General features: G+C 34.1%; 1 protein-coding gene across 1 annotated transcript in view; it reads left to right on the top strand.

The window, feature by feature from the left end:
- SEMA3E (semaphorin 3E) overlaps nt 1-22,960 on the top strand; it is a 143,788-nt gene that overhangs the window by 85,682 nt on the left and 35,146 nt on the right. The window contains exons 4-5 of the mRNA XM_065858361.2: nt 920-1,039; nt 17,753-17,846. Of these exons, the coding sequence (XP_065714433.1) occupies nt 920-1,039; nt 17,753-17,846 (214 nt within the window). The remainder of the gene's footprint in view (nt 1-919; nt 1,040-17,752; nt 17,847-22,960) is intronic.

The following is a 22,960-nucleotide window of genomic DNA, read 5'->3' as shown; positions in this document are numbered from 1 at the left end:
CTGTCACCATTTCTAGTTTAGCACAGGAAGGATAATGACCCTACATCTCAAAGGGATGTTTGAAAATTTTTAATTTTAATATTTATGAAGCTGCAAATGGACTAATGAGTCCCAAAGTATTGCCCTGAGGGAAATGAATAATTTCTTCTTCAAAGGAGGGTTTCAAAAGTGGGAACAGATAAAGCATGAGACTATACAATATACAAAAATATTGATTAGTGATTAATTACACAAGAAATTAATGATGCAGTGGCCTTATGAAAAAAATGTAGTAGAAAAAGTGTTATTTTCTTGAGATAAATTTTATTAAACTTGAGAGAAGCCATTTGCTGACTATTCACATCTCATGCTCTGAGTCTAATGTCTAGTCCATCTAATAATATTTAGTAAAACAAGTATTTAGATTTTCAGAATATCTCTGAGACTAAAGAAGGACAAAAGTGTGGTTTATAACTTAATAAATTATAAGTTAAACTTATAAGTTAAACTCATAAGTAGTAAGTTAAAACTGAATAAGCTACTAGGTTAAGCACCTGAAGTAAATTCTGATAAAATAGTACTCTAAACCTGTTTGGTTTTTGTGTTTGCTTGGTTGCTTTTGTTGTTTGGTTGTTTTGGTTTGTTGTTGTTATTGTTTTGTGTTTTTTGTTGTTGTTGGGTTTGTGTATTTGTTTTTGTTTGTTTGTTTGTTTACATGTCAAAAGTGTCCCTCTATGAATCTGGCAGCACTGAGCTACTAGCATGAAATGGGAGAACGAAGATGTTATATTTAATAGAACAGAGTTTCAATATGCAGAGTATCAGCTAAGGGCACCTAAGATATTAAAACAAATAAACAAACAAGAAAACAAACAACTTTAAAAAAAGTGCTAATATTTTCCTGTGTTTTTTGTTGTGTTTGGGTTTTTTTGTAAACTAGGATGAATGTGCAAATTACATACGTGTACTTCACCGATACAACAGAACACATCTGCTGGCTTGTGGAACAGGAGCTTTTGATCCGCTCTGTACTTTTATTAGAGCTGGGCATCCATCAGAGGTAAGAAATTTGTTTTACAGTAGTGGCTCTTTTGGTCTGTATTCCAGCAAAGCTTCTCTGGCTGAAAACAAGTATTGAAATTCAAGTGTTCAGAGTTCTCACACAAACCATACAAGAGATATTTTCCCTGATGAAATGTAATGCTGGTCAAAATTCAGTTTGTGACTAGAAGAACTCAATAATGATTGAAATTATATTTTGTAGAATTATACAAAGAACTCCAAGGCTTTTTAATTATAAAATTTTATTACTAGATAAGCTGATACAGCAATTCTTACCAAAAAGAATTAAATATTTTGGAGTTTTTAGCTAAATCTGGTTGGTTGGGGATTTTTGTTTGTTTGTTTCTTTTTGTTGATTTTGTTTGGTGTGTTTTTATTATTTTTTTTTAATGAAATGATATCCCATATAACAAAATTATAGAAGAATTTTGATTGAATAGATTGGAAAAACTCTCCTTTATCCTAGAAAATTGAAGCTCATTTTTTAATTATATTTGAATTGCCTTTTTTTTTTTTCCTGTTATTCCACATCAAAATTACTCAGTTTCTCAGTTTACAAATAATGTGTTTCCCCTATTTTCATTCCTCACAAATTTCAACTTAAGCTTTCCAAACCAAATTTGCTTTATTCTTTCTCTCACATCACTCTAATTGTTGTATTCTAAATTTAACTGACAGTTTTTGTACCTAGTGAGTTAAAGAAGCTACAATTCAGGCTTGTCCCATACCTACATTATTATTAATATTTATTGGTCTTTTAGTCAGTATGATAGGAAAACAGGGGACAGGGGATGGAGCTGATTTAAAATAAGCACTTGGCCGGAAGAACTGAATCTTAATTGCAGATAGAAAGTTATTTAAAGTGTACTTATATAAGTCAATTAAGGTATTTACTTTAGTAATTTTTTTTTTAAATAAGTTTGTCTAAGTAAAGAAGCAAACCTTTGAGAAACCATACTAGAACCAGAAATGACCTTCCAAGGATCCAATCCAGGCTGTGTATCTCCAACTGATGACAAAATCAGAAGCATCTGAGAAGTTAAGACTACATTGCAGCACTTACACTTGAATTGATTTCAATTGAAAAATACAAAAGACTGAGAAAGGAACTAAATAACAAGCAGTTTTATAAAAAGCCAACTTTGCATGTCTTCTTTGCTCCTCTCATGAACCTCCTGTTATGCTTCCTAGTACAGTTTAAAGGAAGCAATGTCTGTATATTTAGGAACGCTATTTAAGAAAGCACAAGCAACAGGCTGATAAAAATAGAAACCAAACAAACAAAACACGAGAAACAAGACTTATATGTAAGAATGTGTGGCCTATGATGTTCCCCTTATGTATCACTGTCTTTCCCTTCTTTTTGTTTATAATTCTCCCTTGTCAAACTGAAGTTCTGAAACTTTACCCACACAGAAGTCATGGGAAAATTACCATTTTTCTATCTGTGTAGACCATCAGGAAATATATTTGCTACACTTATAAGTAGCTATATTAGTTTCTGTTATCTGAAAAGCTGACCATCAGGATTAAAAAAGACAGGTGCCGTGTTTATGGTAGGTTAAAAATAACACATGGTATGTGATTGAGTGGGCAAATTGTAATCTTGCTTTCTTTCACCGATAAGGACATAATGTAGCTGCAGGAAGTGAAGGGACAAGATCCTTCCTCAGAAAACTTCAGTTCTGTCTCTGTTTGCCAGCGTATCTTAACCAAATGACTTCCAGTTACTGTCCCCCACTTATTCTACCTCAGGTCTCTGGCCTCTTTCTTGCTGTCTGACTGTTGTGGAAAGTAGAATAACAAATGGAACAAGCTTAAAGATATATTATTCTATTTCTAAACAGGACCCAAGGACATTTGTTAAAAAACAAACAAACAAAAACTAGTAAAACTCAGACTTTCAATTTGAAGGGTAAATGCTGGTTTATAATATGCAGTTATATGCAGTTAAATGTAGTTCATAATATGCAGGTGGCTGAAAGGAACAATTTTTAGATATTGTTGATATTTTTTATTAAATATCTTGAACTTACAAATAGAAGCAAAAACTGACTTTGACCTGCAAAGCATGATGCTTCTGAACAGAGTCTCTTTAATTAGCACAAGATGTATTTGAGGCTTATATAAATTTAAACAATGAAACTTTGCAGACACCTAAGAACGTAGATACCCAGCCAATGTAGCATATGAAGCTAGATTCACTCTTCCATGTGGAACTCTGAATCAGTGATATTAACACAGAGGAAATACTTGCTCTATGTTCAGGGACCTTAACCATAAGTTTCAGTAGTTTTTCCTCACCTGATGGTGGAAGGAAGGTGTGACTCTCTGAGTACACACTGCAGGGTTCTTAAATTGCAAACTATATGTAAATTCAAAATAGAGATACAGGCATTTAAGAGCATGACAGAAGAGTGGGACTATAATTTTCTACAACCTTATCTCTTGCTATTTACTGAGCATGACAAAGAGAAACAATCTATTGAGATAAAACATCGAGTTGAGGCTCTTGTTCTTGGTGTTCAGGAAAATGTATTTCATTGTTGTCTTGCAACACACATTGCAAATGAATGTCCATTTAGTAAGAAAAGGAAGCATTAACACTTTTACTTTGAACAATACGAATATCTCAAAACCATTATCATAATCATACCGGATGGCGTCTTGATCTGGTATTTATTATGTCTTTTGAGGTGCAATCCAGATTAAAAAAAAGGAGCATTCTACCTCCTGCAACTACAAATTCAAACTTTCTTATCAAAAACAGGTTGAGCTGTCTTGCACAACACTGAGCTCTTGTCAACAAGAAGTGAAGCCAAAAGGAGATTTGTGTCTCCAAAAATAGGCAGAATTTGATTTCCTCATTGGCAGATCATTAATCTTTGGAACTTAATAAAAATCAGAACTTCCAAGTTTCTCAAAAACTACAGTTAAAATGTTCATTCCCTCAACCAGTCTCTCTAGAAAATATTAGTCTAACTATGTAGTAATTGAAATGTGCATTGAAACATTTCACAATCAAATTTTACTATTATACATTCTATATGTTTAAATACTTCTTTCGTGTTTTTCATGGCTTATAGAAACTTCATGATACTATGTATTTTGTCGTAATATAAATGATTATGTTATTGATCATATGAAACATCAAGCAATAAATCTTGGATTTATTAACTTCTACCTCAAACTTGTACCACCAGGTCTAACCATATACGGTTTTGTAAATCAAATTACTTATAAATCTTATGATATGCTGTATGTCCATTTGAAAGATGCTATACTGCAGTCATTCTATTGTAATTGATTTAATTGATATTGCTTTGGAGTTCAAGGCTGTTCATTTTAGTAAAGCTCTTGCCAGATACTACCTTTTTAAAAATGTACAATTATAGTCACTGACAGCAACATGCAGCTTTTTATCTTTTCTTGTCTTTCTAATTACTTTGGCTCTGATGAATGTTGCTTTCCCAAATGTAAACATTTCAGCAAATTAATCGATGTTTTGGGCGATTTAGAAATAAATTACAAATTGGGAATAATCAGAGTGCTGATTTTGCAGACAGAACAACTCTTGGTGTTTGCAAAATAACATATTACAAAATCTTGTCAAAAAAACCCTAAGTGAGTTAATTGCCAACCAGTGAGTTCATTGTCACTGACTTCATGAATTACTTCTAAATGTCAAAAATCCATGCTGGTCAGAAAAATTTGGGTTCCTCTGGTTTCTGTTTGTCTATCACCCAGACATGAAGGAGAGTTCATTTCATTAAAATCAACAGGTTTGTTTTTTTTTTTCTGAAGAAAGTAAGAATCAGAGGCCCTCTAGCCCAAATTTCCCATGATGAATGGAATATGCATACTTTTCATGTGGTCTGTAAGAAAAAAATCTGTGATAAATCTTCAAACCAAGAATAAGAAAAGTGCAGGAAAAAAAATACTCTGCTTCCATTCTCACCAGATTGATATTTGTCACTCCTGTTGCTTTTGATACCAACAAGGAGGGTGGGGAAAGCATCTGTATCCAGTCTCTTCCTTTGCATTTATATAAACTTCTTGGTTTTGGTAGTAGAACATGAGTACTGAATGAAGTACTTTCAGTCTGTTTTTCCACATCTATCTGCTAATAAAACAGTACTCCACTACTGCTCTGTATAGCTCAAAATAAATACCCTAAATGAATCATGTGAACCTTGGATAAATCATATAACCTATGTGCAGTCAGGCAATGATTTTATCTTAATGAGTTATCTATTCAACAGAGCAACAGGTTTTAGGGGTGCTCCAGGGGCCATGCAATGATTGAAACTGCCTTATTAACTAACTCACGAAGTACCTTTAACAAGTCCAGATGGGAGTTCTACCAAATATGGCTAAAGAGATTACTCTGCCTACATAGGACCTGCAAAATGAGTGGAAATTCCAAAAGAAAACAATGTGCAGAAATAATATCCTAAGTTTTTGCAAATGATATGTCAACAAGATAAAGCTGATTCCTGGAGAGGAAGACATCTCTGCTTGACAAAACCTGCTGAAGGAATGAAAGTTGTGGGAAATATCAGTGCATGAAGAATTTTTCTTCCAGAATACACTGTAAATTTTTAATATGTACACTGAGCTGGCTGGGTACCATTTTCAATGCCTCATTTAACTCAGCAAACTGCCTGCAGCTGTTGTTCCCCACCTCAGAAGGCTGATGGACTAAGTCACCCTTTCCACAAAATGCACTGGTGGTTTCTGAGAGTCTCTCTTAGGTGTTCCTAATCTGATATATTCCTATTATGCTATTTCCTATTCAATTAGCCAGATGAGATTCTGCTTATAAGGGAACAGCCACTCTAAATTCAAAGTCTTTAAGGCCTGTTAGAAAGGAATTGACTTCAGCAAAGCAGCAGGTATATTTGTTAAGAAGACAGTCCCATCAAGTTGGAATTTCTTTTTTCTAATCTATAATATATTAATTGGATCTAATCTATAATATTTCATTGGATGTGGGGAGGGACACTTCTTTTTCTACATATTCTGTGATTGAAAGCAAAAACAGGATAAACTGTGCAATAAGCTTTCCATTCACCTCTCTACCCCAAACAAATGTAGGCAACATGAGATCCTCAGCTCTTGCTTTAACAAATAAAAGTGAATTGACATGGAAGTTAAGCGAGAACGTTCCAGTCATATCTCAGTTCATTTTTTACAGGACATAATTCTGTTCTTTACCAGCATTTGGTAATGTCGTCATTCTTTCAGCTTTGTTAAAAACAAAATTGCATATATTTATATCTTTTATTTTAGGATATTTTTTCTGACGTAGTTTTATAATCAAAACAAACAATGAGCTACCCAGTTACTTCCTCTCCATGCTTTTTTCTATTACCTCATCTCCGCTCTTAGTTTCCAGAGGATTAAGGAGGAGGAACATCTGGTTTCACTGACCAAACAGAAATGGGTGTTGGTCATTCCTTCATTAGATAGAATGTGTGACAAATTCTTGCCCTGAAAATATTTGCTGAGAGACACAGTATCCCTCTGCATGGATAAAAAATCACCAGTTAGAATCCCATCCACTAAATCTTAGCAGGTTTTTAAACTTAATCTATTTATAGAATTGAATCTGTAATCCTAAATACTACAAAATTGTTTATTTATTACGGACCTATGGATCTATAGTTCATGTGAAACTAGTGATTAACCAATATCAAGTGTTCATATATATGAAGTGCTGCCACGTAAGCAACACAATGTTGTATAATTTTTTAATCAGAAAGATTTATTATGTCATCCAGTCTGAATATCCACATCGCAGTGTCTCAAATTGCACCAAAATATCCAAAAGCCCCCAGTTTCAGTTAGATTAAAGCATTTTAGGTTTTGGAAGTTAAATATGCATACATTTTGTGATTAAAATGGTAACTAAGCTAATAACAGGCAGGAAATAGGTGAGTGTTACACTTATGCCTACAGCATATAACAAAGGTGCTGTGTTGCAAGAAGAAGCAGCTGAAGACCCACATCATCCCTAACCTGAAGAAGTATTTCTTACTGAACCCATGGCTTATCTATGTACTCCTAAGAAAATGAGAAAGCACTAGCCAAGCAACACATGCACAAGATTTTCTGCACCAATTCAAATAACAACCCAGTCTCTAAAACTGGCTAATCTCCAATCCTCACAAGAAAAAAAAAAAAAAAAAAAAAGACTAACATCCTCTTGTGATACAGGGTGAAAAAATTTCCTTCTAAACCCCATGCATACAGTTATGTGAAATTTTAAAGTTAACAAAATTTGGTTATAGTAATTACCTTAATGGACATCTGTGTCTATGAACCTCAGCACGAATAATGATGAAAGGGCATTTCTCTTTTTTCCATGCTTTACTAAGAAACAGCTAGTGTATAAATACAAAAAAGGCCAGAAGAGACCATCAGGATATTCTATGTAGTCAGTCACATATGACATGGATAATTTATTTCAGATATTGAATTAAAACATATTCAGAAAAATACGTATTTTCATTACAAAGAATCCAGATAATGGTAGTTCCATTATTTCTCTGGTAAGCTATTGTAATATCTAATTACTTTAAATGTTAGGAAACGGCCACTCACTCAAGGTTAAAATTATCTAATTTCAACTTCCTGTCACTTAACCTTGATATGGCTTTGCTAGCAAAGCTGAAAAGTTTCCCACTATCTTTTCCACATCTTTTCCACATGTAAGTACCTATGCACAAAGTTCAAGCCACCTCTTCACTTTTTTGATAAGCTGAATAAATATAGCTCCTTAAACCTCCTATCACAAGGATTCCTCAGTCGTATTTTTGTCCTTCCGGTGAACTCTGCAGTATTTTCACATGTTCTGGAAGTGCAGACACTAGAACCAGACATGCTCTTCAATGGTGTGTATACAGGCAAGGTCACTTCCCTTCCTCTGTTTGAGATTCCTCTTTTCATAGGCGCAAGTGCTGAGTTCTTGGCAGAGCATCACAATGAGAAATCTCTTTCCATCATTTTGCACTTGACTGAAAGTTCTTCTCTGGAGCACAAAATTATCCCAGTTTAAATACTTAGTTGAGGCCTCTAATTAACAGTCTCATATGACAAGGTCATTGAAGAGTTTTCTAGAGATGCTTGACACTATTAGCTGTAACAAGGCACCTGGGATGTTCAAGGTCCTAAATGAGGCCTCTCAGTCTAATGCATGAAAATAATCTGACTGAACAAGGATCTGAACCTCCACCTTCTAGGACATACTGATGTACTTCAGATATAAGCTGTGTTCCCTGTTCCAAGGTAGACCACTTTGGATATGGTTGTATTAAAATCTACTTTGTATGCTTCTGACCTTTAACTTGGTATTGAAGGCATTCCACAACCTGAATGCACCCAGAGCTCTCATTAACCTTTTCTCTTCATTATGTCTTTTTTGTATTTTTTTTTGTAGGAAAGAAATCACATGATTGTTTAAATCACTGCTAAATTAAATTAAAAAAAAAAATCACCTTTCTATCATAAACAAAACTTGGGGAAACCTTCAGTAAAGGATTTATCAATGCATACCTAACAAAAAGTACACTTTGATATATGTCAGCAGTGTATATTTCTTAATAATTCTCCAATGCGTATTGTTTCATTGAATAGTTATGTACTAAGTCAAATGCCCTGAAGAACACGCAGTATTCTGTATAAGCACAGTTGTTCTTATCAGTCAGTCTTACACATTGTAACAGACAACAGGTTTGTTTGACAATTCTCTCCATCCATAAAATGAGGTGAATGACATTCATTCCTTTTGAATACTGCCTAAATATGGCCATACTTGAAGTTTAAGTTCAATTTGGCAGATTAGTAGAGAATGTGAATTGATCAACCATAGAAAATGAATTTTCCATCATATTAAACCTGCCCTTTTGCAAGATTAAAGACAGATGGTCAGGAGAGAATGAATCAATGCAGAGGAATAATACTGTTATCCCAAAGAGAAAGAAATACTCCACCTGTGTGGTAATTTGATGGGGGTAGGTAAAATATTCCAGCTCTCATCATAATGGTTTTTAGATTCTGCCACCTTTATTTATGAAAATATTTTTCAAAGTGAGGGCACCTGGTGAAATCTATGGCATTGTTTGAGAAGCAGAGGTTCTGCTCAATAAGATGTTAGCCATCATAATTAAAACCAGCACAAACTGAACAGTGACAGTGTTTAGTTAACATTTTTGCAGGTTTATAAAATACACCCTTAATATTCTATAAATGTTAAACAATTTATGAGTGATAATAATTCTTTTTTGACTGTGATCTATCCAGAAAAATTATTCCAGATTAAAAAGTGAAGCTAAAAGAAGTATTACTTGCAGTTCATATGCGCCATCAAGAGGCAGTGGCTCCACTCCTCTGCCCTTTCCTCCAGAAAGGCTCACTTTTGCATGCCCTGTTGAAGCTCTGCAAAAGGACTGTTGGGTATCTAAGACTCCACACTACAGAGACAGATAAAACTTCTCCAGAATGTCTGCTTTGCTTCTGAAATCTATTCTAAGTTGAATGAAGCTGTTGTCCTCTCCATATTTAGTGCATCTGTTGCTCCATCCATCACCAAAACCTAAACTGTGAGCTCTTTTTTTTTTTTTCATCACCTTTGTTCCTAGTTGTTATTATGACAATCATTAGATGAGAGGACTTTTATTTGATATTTACTCTGGTCTGACCCTCACAATCTCAACACAAATTTAGCCTGTCAAAATCAAGGAAAAAGGAAAGCCCTGGCTAGCAAAGCACTGTGTAAATACTGTACACTTCCCTACAGAAACCTCTTCACTTTTGGACAGCAATTTTTTACTATCTTTAGCTCCTCTTTCACCTAAGATTATATCTCCATATACTGCTACTCAACAATTTTAATTCTAGGGATCCCTTATGTCACCCCTGGAACTTTTGTATTTACTATCATGCTAGTGCACTATAATCCTAATTTATTTTGCTGATGGAACTAGTTTATGTGTGAGTTTATGTGTCCAGTTTAAGGTCATGCAAAGGTGTGTCTCCTAAAATTCTGACCTACTCAATCGCTTCTGTTTAAACATTCTGACCTGCTAAGGATTAATGCCAGTGATTTCTCTGTGCAGGGTGGTTGGATTTTTTTCCACTTGCCAGAGCATTTCACGTGTTGAATCAGGGAAATATATTATTTCTGTCACTTTCAGCCAGATATTTTGACACAAGTCACAAATTGCTAATCCTTCAGCAAACTCAGATGACAGTCTGACATAGCTTCAGATTTTAAACTTGTTTTCTGATTGGAGCCCAATGTGTCTTAACCATTTAACTGTGGAATAAAATGTGTAGATCTGAAAAATACATCCTAATTTTTAGGGAGGATTTAATGTTTATAATATTTTACACACTCTGATCCCATAGGATGACTGAGCTTTTCAGTACATCACTGAATAGTAAAGAGGATTGAAAACAGATCCTCAGAATAAATACTACCTCCCAAGTAATCTTAATTATGTCAACTAGTCGTGACCTGACTATTTCAGTCAGTTCTTTGAGGACTCTGTTCCTAACATTGTGTCCCAAATTTGGCTTGGAAAATAAAGTTGAGTGAACAGGGAAGGTGTAATTTTGAAAGTTAATAATCCTCTGACAACAAGCAGACCAATTTTTTGCCAGTACTTATGATCTTTTTAAAATTAGTGTTTGGATTTTTGAAATAAGATATTTCATCATGAATTGAAAGTTTTTTCATAGTTGGAGCATCCTTGTGTTACCTATGTATCTGCCTGCCTGTGGTATGTTGAATTATACAGACCAGTAGGCTGTAATACAAAGTTATTAGTGTTATTATATGTATTTGAAAACAGGTTATTTTATATAAACTCCAGTGATATTGATTCATTTTCTATTGATATTAGGTTTTTAATTTCTTGAATGAGTTAGTTGTATTTACATCAATTAGGTAGCTACCTTTTATTTATCAGACGCTACCGATACAGATTTTTCTTAGTGCCCAAATTTAGTCTGTTTAAATACAGAAGGCTGTATGATATGAGGCGTAGTTTCAGACCAGACCCAGTATGCTATTTTCCGTTGTTAGGCAAAGACAAAATATTTTACTCTATATCTCTTTTACCATGTGCTTTCTTGATGAGACAAGAGTACAGATTAAGACAGGTCATAGAGTTGAGAGTTCGTTTTGAAGACTTAAATATGAATTATGTTTTCTGCCAATTTACAGACATGTTCTGTGATTTTTCAGATTTTTTTCTTTTTTCTTTTTTTAATGGGGAAGTCAAGCTTTATCTTTCCTAAAAGAAGCCTCTGCATAGTGTATCCAGTGTTTCTTTCTATGTCAAAATAAAAATGTACAGATAAGTACATACACCAGAAAGAAGAAAAAGAGTGAAAAAGTGGTTTAAGACTATACAGAACAAAATAATATTTGCAATAAGAAGACGTGAATTTAAAGTAAAAACATAGTGCGAAAGAGAAAGAAAATCAAGATGAGGTTTATTCTGTGCATTGCACTTCACTTTCTGTGGTCACAAAATTTCGCTGGTTTTGCTCACTATTCAGTTTCTCGCACGAGAAAAAACTCCAGTTACGCCAGTGAAATGCTCTACAAATCTTGTATTTTGATCAATTTCGAAATAAGTTGTGTGATTCTTCATGTTAGGCTGTGTGAGTGTGCAGGGGTAAACATGGATGTGTAAAGTGCCAGACTTTAAAGGTGCAATGTTAAGCTTAAACCAGACTTTAAAATTATATGAATAAATGAGAAAGTATATATGGGCAACAAATATTTTCTTGGTTTAAAAATAGCACACCTGCTACTTTAAATATTTTAAAAATTAATTTTCTACAGAAGAAAGTCTGTACTAACTTGGAGATTTCATAAGTAACATTCATTTCTACAATGCTAAAGACTGTCAGTAAAGCTGCAACTGTTTCTCACTCTGTCCCTTACATGGTGAAGTTTTTCAATCACAGTTTTAACCGAAGTGTTACTTCATTGTTTTGTCACTTGGGTTTTAAGATAGTATTAGAAAAAAAAATATGAATACATGGAACCAGTGAATCCAAGAACAACATCCCCTATTTGGGAGCAAGGATCTCAGTGTCTTTCTTATAAAGAACAAGGCCGAAATTGCAACAGACTTCTATGGAAGTGCCCTGTGAGTGGATGTTACCCTGCAAGTGCAAATGAGCCTCACAGCTTTGGTCCAGAGATTCGAGAAAACCTTCTGAACATGCTGTTTGGAAGCAGGGATGTGTACATACCCTTGGCAGCCCTCTCCCTTCCAGACCTTCCCCATCTGCAGCTCTCCCTCTTGCTCTGGGTTTGCATTTCCAAATCTGACGAGTCTTGTTGAAATCTCATTTCACCAGATCACTCAGTCAGCCAGTCCATTGAGATGTTCTTTCCCTGTGGAGTTAGTGCGTCCCAGTGTGTCCCATCCCTTCCCAACAGTCTTCTTCCTCAAACAGGACACTATGATCCAATAAGTTGAATTGCTGTTGTTTACACTGACTTTTTTTATGCTTTAGGAACTACTTGAACAGAAAAAAAGAGCTCATCATACAACCCTGGCACCACATGTCTTTATTAAGATTATTAAAATAATGTTTCTCATAGTTTCACACAAGTAACATGTCTCTATTTCACACTTTCCCATTCTATCCACTTGGCTGATTAACTTTATTATTCATAGTTCTCTTTAAAAAAGTCTCAGATATATGACCCCTAGTAAATGAAATGCAAGAAACAGCTTTTGCGTGTATTGTCATTCTTGCTCCGAGATTGAATAACTGTGAGATCGTTTAACACTAAGACCACTAAGAATGAATTTTGTCCAGAGAGTTACAGTAATAGTAAATAGTATAGCCGGTATTAAAACAAACAAACAAACAAATACAACAAAAACAAACAAACAAAACCACACACAAAACAAAAAACAAACCACCACCACCAGAAAAAAACAACAAAAACCAAAACCAAAATAAACAAACAAACAAACAAAAATACACAAGAAATTCCACAAGCACAACACCCCAAAACAATCAAAACATACCAATCACAAAAAGGCACAGATCTCCTGGAGAGCAAATCTTGGGTATATCTTCAGAGAATATGCACACACAGTTAAGTATGTAATTAAAAGTTCTGCAATAGTTTAAATTTCCTTTGAAAATACTAGGATGAGATGTTTTACTTTTTTGTTACTTGGAAAATAATAAAAACTGAAAGTGAAAAAAAAATCCCCTTACAGAAAATCAAATTATTTTTTTCCCATAAAAATAATATCATAGGAAAGTCCAACCCAAACCTCTATAGTTTTAAGTCCATGACTTAGTGAAAAGATACAGCCATTGTATTAACACTGAGAATAGGCTTAGGTATTTTGCTAAATAGGAATCGAAGTAAGCATATGTTTTAAATTAATCACATGCATAAATGCTGTCTTGATCTAAAGCAAAGCAGCACTTGGCATTAGAGAGAGCAATTTTCTGCAACAAAAGTTAAATGTGGTGTTTAAATTTTGATGGCTCTTATTGAACTTTTCTGTCATTATTATTTATAGCCTACATTATTCTTCATTGTCTAAAATTATCAATTAATATCAAGTTAATGGCAAAATGCTCAATGCTCTTGGAAATATCTTCTACTTCTTTTTAAACTATTATTCTATTTAAATTATTATTTTAATAAGAGTTGAAACTGTATTACATTTCCTGAGTCATATGTATCATAAATCAAACACAGAGTCTTATTTCTTTTCCCAAACTACAAGCAGAAATTTGTGATTCCACTCCCAGCCCTCTGTGTGTCTTTTTCAATAATTTTTACCCTAACCACTGAAAAGTGCCAGTAAAATAAATTGCAGCGTTGAATTGCTATGTTGGATAATCTGTGAGGAAACCGTCAGTTTTCTTCTGACATTTCTCAAGGGATTCCAATGTCACAAACAGAAAGGAGGGTTAGAATTATGGCATTAGCCTTCAGAGCTGATTATTAATGTGTAACTTATTTCATTTAAATTCGCATCCCGTGGAAGCTGACACATCTAACACCTGATCTTCAGTTACTTGCCCCAGTAATGGGAATAACTTATTGCAACCATGGAATATTTGGTATGCTGTCCTAAAAGGCGAAGGTGGAAAATCTCTCTTGAAGGAGTCATTGCTTACATTTCCAGTGACTTTTCAAACAGCTACATGCATCTGCAAGCATTTATGAGATACACATCCTGCTTTGTATCAAAACTGGTGAGATCCACTTAAAAACTTCTCTGAGTTGCACTGAAATCCAAATTTTTGTCTACCCTCAGTGTTAACATTAGATTATATATTTAAACTACAATCCTTATGCAGAAATTCCAGCTGTTAAAATGTGAATAATGAAATGATACTATGTATACTGCTTAACATTTTCATTCCATGGTAATAGTTATTTTAAACACATTCACATCATGAACATTTAAAGAGATGGGTTTCTGTTTACCATTGATTTCATGCTGGTTCTCAGGGGAATTGTTAACTACTTTAGTAGCTTTTTCATTGTGATATTGTAATTTGAAAATGCTTCTACATCATCTGGAAGACTTCTATACTGGCCAAGTCTCCCTGATCTGAGACTCAGTGGCATTTTACCGAAGGAAGACATGAATATGAAGTGTGGTTTATGATGTCTTAGTGCTATCACGTCTTGTCGTACACCACAAAAAAATTCAGTTTCTGTTCCCTGTTTAGGATGAAATAGGAGCCATACACTATAAACCATGAAGTATGGATAATATAACTTCTTCAAGTATTGTTTCAAAATATTTTTTTTTCTACACATGATCACTTTACCTAGCTGTTTTGTTGTTTGTTTGTTTGTTTTTCTATACACATTTTCAAATTTGTTGCTTTTTTCCCATTAATTGACAAGTCAATTTTTATTTTACTGTGGGGAAAAGTGAACAGAAAGCATTAAGACTAGAAAAATACATTAAATTTTTACTTTCCATTTTATTTCTCCATTTCTACATCTTTCTCTGTCAAAACCAAAAATGTGTGTGTTTTTTTTTTTTTCCTTTATTGAACTGATTCATTGACAAATAGTTTGGTTGAGATCCCAGAGACATACTTTTTCATGAGCAACTTTATTTTAATACCTGATTAGAGAATAAATAGCATCAGTTAGATTGTTTTTAGAAGTATTTCCTTTACATTATATTTTATGATAATTATGGCTCCCTAGTCCTTTTGCATGGTTTCTTTTCCTTCCTAAGTTCACCTTACTGTTTTTTTATACTGTCAACCCAAAATGTTATGCACTTAGTTTTGAAAAATACCTGGTATGTGATGTTTGAAAAGTATGGAATGGGGCTGAGATTTTCACACACACAGAGATATTTCTTCATTGTTTGACATTTACCCAACAGCAGAAGAGAAACAGTTACTGCTGATGTGCAACTGAAGCTGATACAGCAGAAAATAATATTTCTGCACCACCAGTCTCTATGTAGGTTGATTATTTTCTGCTACATCAGCTTTAAGTTCAGGCACTAACGTGTCAGGGTTAGGCCAACACAGGAGTTTCTGAAGAGGTGAGATTCTGAATGCCATATTACCTTGTGCCTTTTAGGACCACTACCTACATTTTGTATGGTTTTTGTTTGTTATTTTTATTTTGAGGTAGCTTTTTCACTTCAAGTAGACATGAAACAGATGTTTTGTTTTTCCACAACTGCATTCGGAGTTACATTCCTTTTTATGGAAACTCTCTAACTAATGGGAATCTTACTTTCTGAGCAGAAGTGGTAGCAAAATGGCATGTATTATTTAGAAAGATGAGAATGTAAGATAGGTACATCAGCTTGGATGATCTGGGGATTAAGGTGGGAATTAAGGTTTGAAGGAGAGAGGTTTGTGGCAAATTTGGGATTAACTGTTTTCAATGAAACGCATAGAAATATTCAATTATTCATCAATGAGTGGGAACTAACAACTCCACAACTTTTCCACTTTTATCTTTTTTTCTTTCTGTCCTTTTAATTATTTCTTCTTCTACTACCAGTTTTCCACCCCATGCAATGATCAGTACCTCTTCTACTTCTTTGCCTCTTGTACATATATTATGGCTTTTTAAAAAGAGCATAACTGTCATGAGTGGAGCTAACTGAAGAAAAGGGAACATCAGTTTTGCTTTGGGGGCAATTGCACTTGCTTGGGAAGAGAGAGATTTGCAAGTTTTAGGGTAGTATGGGTGGACATAAGTGAGTGATCTGATGGAATGAAAAATACAGCTTTACAGAGAGCAGACCTAATCAGGGCTCTGTGTCTCTCAAAAGCACCACTTTATAGGGATGAAGATTCATGTGCTACAATGCCACAAAATTAAATTAATTGTAAACAATAGTAGAAAAAAAGAACCTGCAGTAATTACATAAGGACTAAAAGAACTACATATAACTAAATAAGGACTACCAGGACACAGTGGAGAGGGAAATTTCATATCAACTTTTCCTTATTTCTAATTTTTCCAGTATAGATATATTGAGAGTTGTTTGTTTGTTGGGATTTTGTTTGTTTGTTTGTTTCTGTGTCAATGCAGATTTATTCTACCTTATAGTCTAGTAAAACCACATTTTTATAGTTAAAAAGTATCTTGGATCTCTCTTAGAATGTATGCTGTAAGGGAGAGATTCACACAGAACCTCCTCAAAATTCGGGGGGATTTGGTGTCCCGGGTATTTGGGTTATTTTATGTCTCACAAAACATTGCCTTAGTGTATTAGCAATGTGAAGCTGAGATTGGTTTAGTGAACAGGTAAGTTACATTTATCCAATATGTTCTTACCATCTGCATTTCAGTAGCCTTTTGAGTGAAACTGTTACACAGAACTGAAACTGCTAGACTATCATGTTTAATAATCATGTACTTCATGGTTGGGTGGCATATTGTATATGATACTTTCATAGTTTTCTTTCTATTTGACTTCTTGTTCTCCCCCATTACTGTCGTGTGTTATGCTTTTTTGTTAATATATAAGTTCAAAACTGTTTATGCTCTCATTTCATATTTTAATCAGATAACAATATTTGTTGGACTCTTTTGAGAAAGTTGAGACAAAAGTAGAAGTGCAAATGAAAATTTAAATGGAATTTTTTTTTCTCAGCCTTGAAACCCTTACACAGACAACCTAAACTAATTTGCCAATATTCTTTTTATACTGATATTCTGTTACATCCACTGCAGAAATTGCTTCTACTCTGAAAACAAAAAAAAAAAGGGGGATTAATTCCTGAACATACTTTTATGAAGAAGAGATATAAAACCACCAGGAAAAGATAACACAGGATGATATATTTAACAACTACCTGAAAAAAATGTTTAAAGGAGAACACATTCCATGGCTAGATATCTATTTAATGTTTAGATAATTTGAAGAAAAGATAGAGGAATCTTCACTCCCTACTCTCACAAAATTGAAACAAGCGTAATTTTAGTGTATATTTTACTGATTCTTTTTAAGAAGTGCACACACAAAGGTGGTTTGTAGAAACCCAGAGAATTTTTACTAGTACATCAGTGTGCAACCGTAATTCTGTTTTCTCCCTAATGAAGTCAATCCATTACAAAGGTAAAATAAAGTTTAAGCGTGTCTCTAAGGACTTTTTTTCTTTGCCTGTAGGGTTTATGCTTTTTTTCTGTGATTTCTTTTTTTTAAAGGATCACCTGTTTCAACTGGAATCACACAAATTTGAGAAAGGACGAGGCAGATGCCCTTTTGACCCCAGTTCTTCCTTCACCTCCATCTTAATTGGTAATGATCTTCATGTCACAAGCTTCACGGTCCTGTCAATCTGTTTTTCTGAGTCTCTTTCTTCAACACACCACGGTGTTGTCAGCCTTCCATTGCAGCCTTCCACATGTCAGACTTAATCCTCATGGTGCTGCCCACATTAATATTACATCCCAGGCAGCTTTAACTCCAGCAAGGGTGTCTCACTGAAGTGGGTAGATGCTATATGACACGTGCCATCCTGAAGAGGTAGTTGATTGTTGTGTAATTTTGGAAATAATAATTTTCTGCTTTCCTTCAAAGCAATATGTCTAGTTCAGTCTTTTACACCAAGTACACAAAATCTACTAATTTTCATCTACTGAGATGTAATCTGTGTAACAGGCATATTGTAAAAATGTGAATTTAACTGTTTTTATATCAAGCATTTATTTTTTATAAGAATTATAGCTTCTGAGACCAAAATAGTTTTTTTTTTCAATGCTGCCTTCTAACAAAACCTTCAAAATCTGGTGATTTTCTTTTAAGACAGTTGATCTTATATTTGCAAGTTATAAAAATAAAATTCAGTCTAAGTCCTGCAGTACCAGAAATCTGTGCTGAGATAGTGCTCCTCTGTGACTTGTTGTTAAGTGTATCACTGTAGGGCTAAGACCTTTGCAATTGTAATATAGTAAACCATATGTTTTTTTCCTGTATAATGTTTTCCTGAAAATATTTTGAGAGACCAAACAAACACAATCTTGGTTATATTATAACATACTTACTAAAAATAGACTGCAACAGTAGGTGTAGGGTGAAATTTAGGTGCATTTAGGGAGTAACACAGTGATTTCTGATTTTAGAGAACATAAATAAGATGAAAACTGAGCATTTGAAAGGAATAGTCACTACAAGAAATAACTAGAAAAAAAGAAAGAGGCTGAAGATCAAATAAATTTTCAGCTTTTTCAGGGATAAAAAAGAGGATTTTAGGGCCCTTTGATATTTGACTTCATGTCTTAATGTTGGATTTTAAAAGCAGACAGTTGAAGTCTCTGATTGTTAACTACAATTATATAGCTTGCTCATGGTGGTGAGAAAGTATTGGTGATGAGAGACACATGTAGTTTTACATGCTAGGTTTATTTGTTCAACAAATTACTTACAAGAAGAATCATCACCAACAATGCCAAACCTTTCAAATTGCAGCAATTCATTAAAACATTGTTCATTCCCATTATAAAATATTACAGCTCAAATTCTTAAGAGTTAGTGAGTTAAGAAGTCATGAAAGAATCAGACAAAAATGCTGTATTTTGCTTGACTTTCTGAAATCCATGAAGAACAGACTGCTACGCTTTTATTCCACTCTTATTTTGAAATTGTTTCTACAGTTTTTAACTGATTCCAGTCTTAGCACAGCCTGGGAACAAAGACTCATCCCATGGAAATTGCTGTAGGCCTGAAACCTTGTGGTCTAATCTCAAAGTCCTTTTCAACCTTTTCTTAGCCAGAACTAAGTAAATAAATTAACTTGATCATGTTCCTACTGTGAGATCAATGTGAATTTTACTTGCTTAAATGGAAGCCAGATTGTCCCACCAGACTACTGGTTAGTCCCTGTGTTTCTGGCCTATTCAATAATTTGCTTGGATTATGGGAGGACATATGGATTCTCATATCTCTGAAAGATAAATCCATTAAATAAGCCCTTCATTGACAAATGTTGATCAGAATCTTGGACATCCACTGACAATGACTTAGAAAATCAATCTCACAAACCTAACAACTCTGTAATGTGTTAAGATTAACAGGAGAACATAACACATTTTTATCTGATCACTGATGTAACACAAAAAAATGGCCAAAATTTCACCTCTTCATCAAAACTAATACGACCTGAGAAAGCTGTTTAGAGGCTGTTTTTCTAGGTTTTCATTGGAAATCTATAATTACAGGTGATCATAGAGTTGTATTTTAAAAGCATAACAAAAAATTTTGAAATACTTTATTATTTAATTTTTACTATTATACTTTTTATGCTATTACAATGAAACACTTCCAACTCTTTGGATAAACATCCTAAGGAAGTCTGCATTTCCATGTATTCTACTATATTGTACTAACTTCTATGGACCAGACACATAGCTAACAGAATAAATAAAATTAATGGTGCTCCTTATACTCCAGAATGTATAGCCTGTATCTCTGTAGGTATCCATTTGAAAAGGATAGAAGACACAGATGCAAACACAGTTAATATTAAAAATTCTTTTAACTAACATGAAAATGAGAATAGGACCTTCAATGCTAAGTGCACTCTGTAGGAAGGGATGCTCCTTCATTCAGTTGAGCCCTGACTCCAGTTCTTGGTGGCCATGATCCTATGACAGGAGATGATAGCTGCACCATGCACCCTCCAGGACCGGTCTTCCAGTCTTTCCTCCAACACTTGGAGGTCACCTTCCTCTTCATAAACTCCATGTTTTAGAAAGTGAAATCCACTCCTGGTGTGGAGTCAGCTTGGCCTTGGAGGCTGCACCCCAGAGCTGCCTCCACTCTCCCATGTAGGTTCAGCCAATATGCATGCCCTTGAAAAGGTTTTATGCAAACCTGTTAGAAAAGACTTTCACATTCCAGCATCCTCTTCTTCCTAACCAAACAATTCAAAACCTGCTTCCACCTCTGAAACTCACATTAATACAGCTGCCTACATCAGCATGGCTATTGACTAACTGTGAGGATTAGACTACCGAGGAAACTTTACACAGCTCTGATAAAAGTTTAAAATATTTTAAAATCTTGATCTTGCAAGATCATTTGCACCAACTCTAATTGGAACCAGGTTTATATAAATTAATTTAGGAAGAAAGAGAATCTCTTTTTCTGTATCTCTTCATGTATTTCAACACATCAGTTAAAATACCCAATAGTTCGTGACTTGGCTTTAAAACTAAATATTCTTGTTATCATAAGTTTTATTACAGGTTGTCTGACCCAGTGGTAAAGTAGCTTGTGATGAATTTTTCAATTTATGGACAATTAACTTTTTAGTAATTTATTGTCAGCATAAGGAAACAGAATAGATGTTGAATGAAAAACAGGCTGAATACAATGTCTGTGTTTAGATAAACTGCATATAAAACTTTTGGACTTAAATTTCTAATGAACTCTCCCATCTGCTTCCAATAGACAAAACTGTTTTTGATATCAGATCACGCACACCAATTAACTTAGATCACACTAGCTCTTAAAATATGAGAAATTAGTTCATGTCTATGTTTTGTTACCTGCAATATGTCATGAGCAAGTGGTGGAAAACCTAAACTATATTTTAATACATTTTCTATCCAGGGAATCAATTCCAACAATATGTTCTGATTTTGCAATTTTAAAACAGGTTCATGAGTTTTTGTCTTTTCTTTCACTCTAGACAATGAATTAAAATAAATACATATTCTCTCAAAACAGAAGACACAATACTTGAGTGACTGAGAGAAAATACAAATATATGGAGAAAGTTTACCAGTTAAGCAATAGCTAATTTCTTTTGAATTTTTTTTTTTTTTTCCAACTGTGAAAATTACCACTCACTAAAAATGTGAATTGGCATTCTGATTTTAGTTGTCATGTGAGTAATAACTGGCTGACAGTCAAATAAATCCATGAAAGGTGCTGGTTATGTTCCACTCATTATGTTCTACTCCTTTACTCATAACAGAGCTAGTCCACTTTGAAGAAAGTTATGTAATAGGGACTTTACACAAAAAATGTCTACTGTTGAATTAGAGCTTATGTTTGTATCACCTTCCAATTTGACGCAGGTACACAAAACTTACCAACAAAGGAAATCCACTTCTAAGGTGGAAGGAGCCAATTTACAGAAATCCCTTGTATATATTAAGTTTTTAAAATTAAATCACATGCTTCAATCTGTTTTATTTTAAGGGTTGTCATCTAGGAATTCTTGATTTTGGAAGAAAAATTTTGTATTGATTTTATTAATCATTTTGACCCTGAGGAGATGGGCAAAAATGAAGGTGTCTTTTAGATGGGTGCAACTGAACTTTGATGTATTTGTTTGTGTGAAAAAAATGCTAGCTAAAAAATATTCATGTATTATTTGAGCTAAAAGCGTTTTTTTCAGGTCCACGGGATTTTTTTTTATTTTTTGTTTTTTTTTAAGAGAGAAAAATAAAGTTTCTATTCTTATTTTAGCAGGATTAACCAGGCTGTGTTAAAATTAAACTTTAAGCAATTAATTTGTCAAATACATATGAAGTTGAGGTTAGAGTGCAAGAAGGAGGAGTGGTAAAGTTTTGTGACGTTGCTCAATTTACAGTTGATTTTTCACTGGAACATACTGGTTTATCAGTGTGATGTGCAGCCATATAAAACCCTACAACCAAGACAGAAGTAGCTTTTCAACAGAGGAAAAAGAGTAGAAATCTTGCTGGGATTTTTCAAACCTTAACCTCAGATTGTCTCTAAAACTAGAATTAGTCAGCACCTGTAAAAACCTAGCATTCTTCAAAATTTGTAACATAGATTTAAATGACATGCAAAAGGGTACTGAATAGAAAAAAATAGAAGACTCTTTTAATGTCAAAAGTGCAAAATATTTCAGAATTATATTGAATGTTGTGCTGGGATCTTTGCCAGTCGCACTCATCAGTATCGTCTCATCGCTTCCCTTAAATGACCTGCCTGCCCACACTCAATACTTGTCTTTTGTTTAGTTTAGTAACACTATAGGGTAAAAAACTGGATTTAATTTCTGTGTCTGTACAATATATTTCATGGAACAATATCCATCCAAGACTGAAACTTTCATTTTCTCCTCCTAGGATCTCACAGATTAAAGCAGTGGTAACTTCCTCAGTATATGGTTGGATGCCATACCAGTAGGCTGATTAAGTACACTGACATTTTATACCTATGTCAAGCAGAAGGAATAGGTTTTATACCCAAAATTTTGAACATCTGGACTTGTAAATGTCAACTTTACTCACTAGCAATGTGATGAATCATTTACCCTGCACTGATATATTTTCAAGATTCACTATGGTATTGAAAGGATAAAAACATTGTGGTTTTTATTATGCATCACCATAATTAAAGAATACCTCACCCAGTCTGAGATATTTTTCCAA

Source organism: Patagioenas fasciata, chromosome 1 (genome assembly GCF_037038585.1).
Source record: "Patagioenas fasciata isolate bPatFas1 chromosome 1, bPatFas1.hap1, whole genome shotgun sequence".
Classification (NCBI taxonomy): Eukaryota; Metazoa; Chordata; class Aves; order Columbiformes; family Columbidae; genus Patagioenas; species Patagioenas fasciata.
Note: the sequence above shows the minus strand (reverse complement) of the source record. Positions and strands in the feature narration are given on the sequence as shown.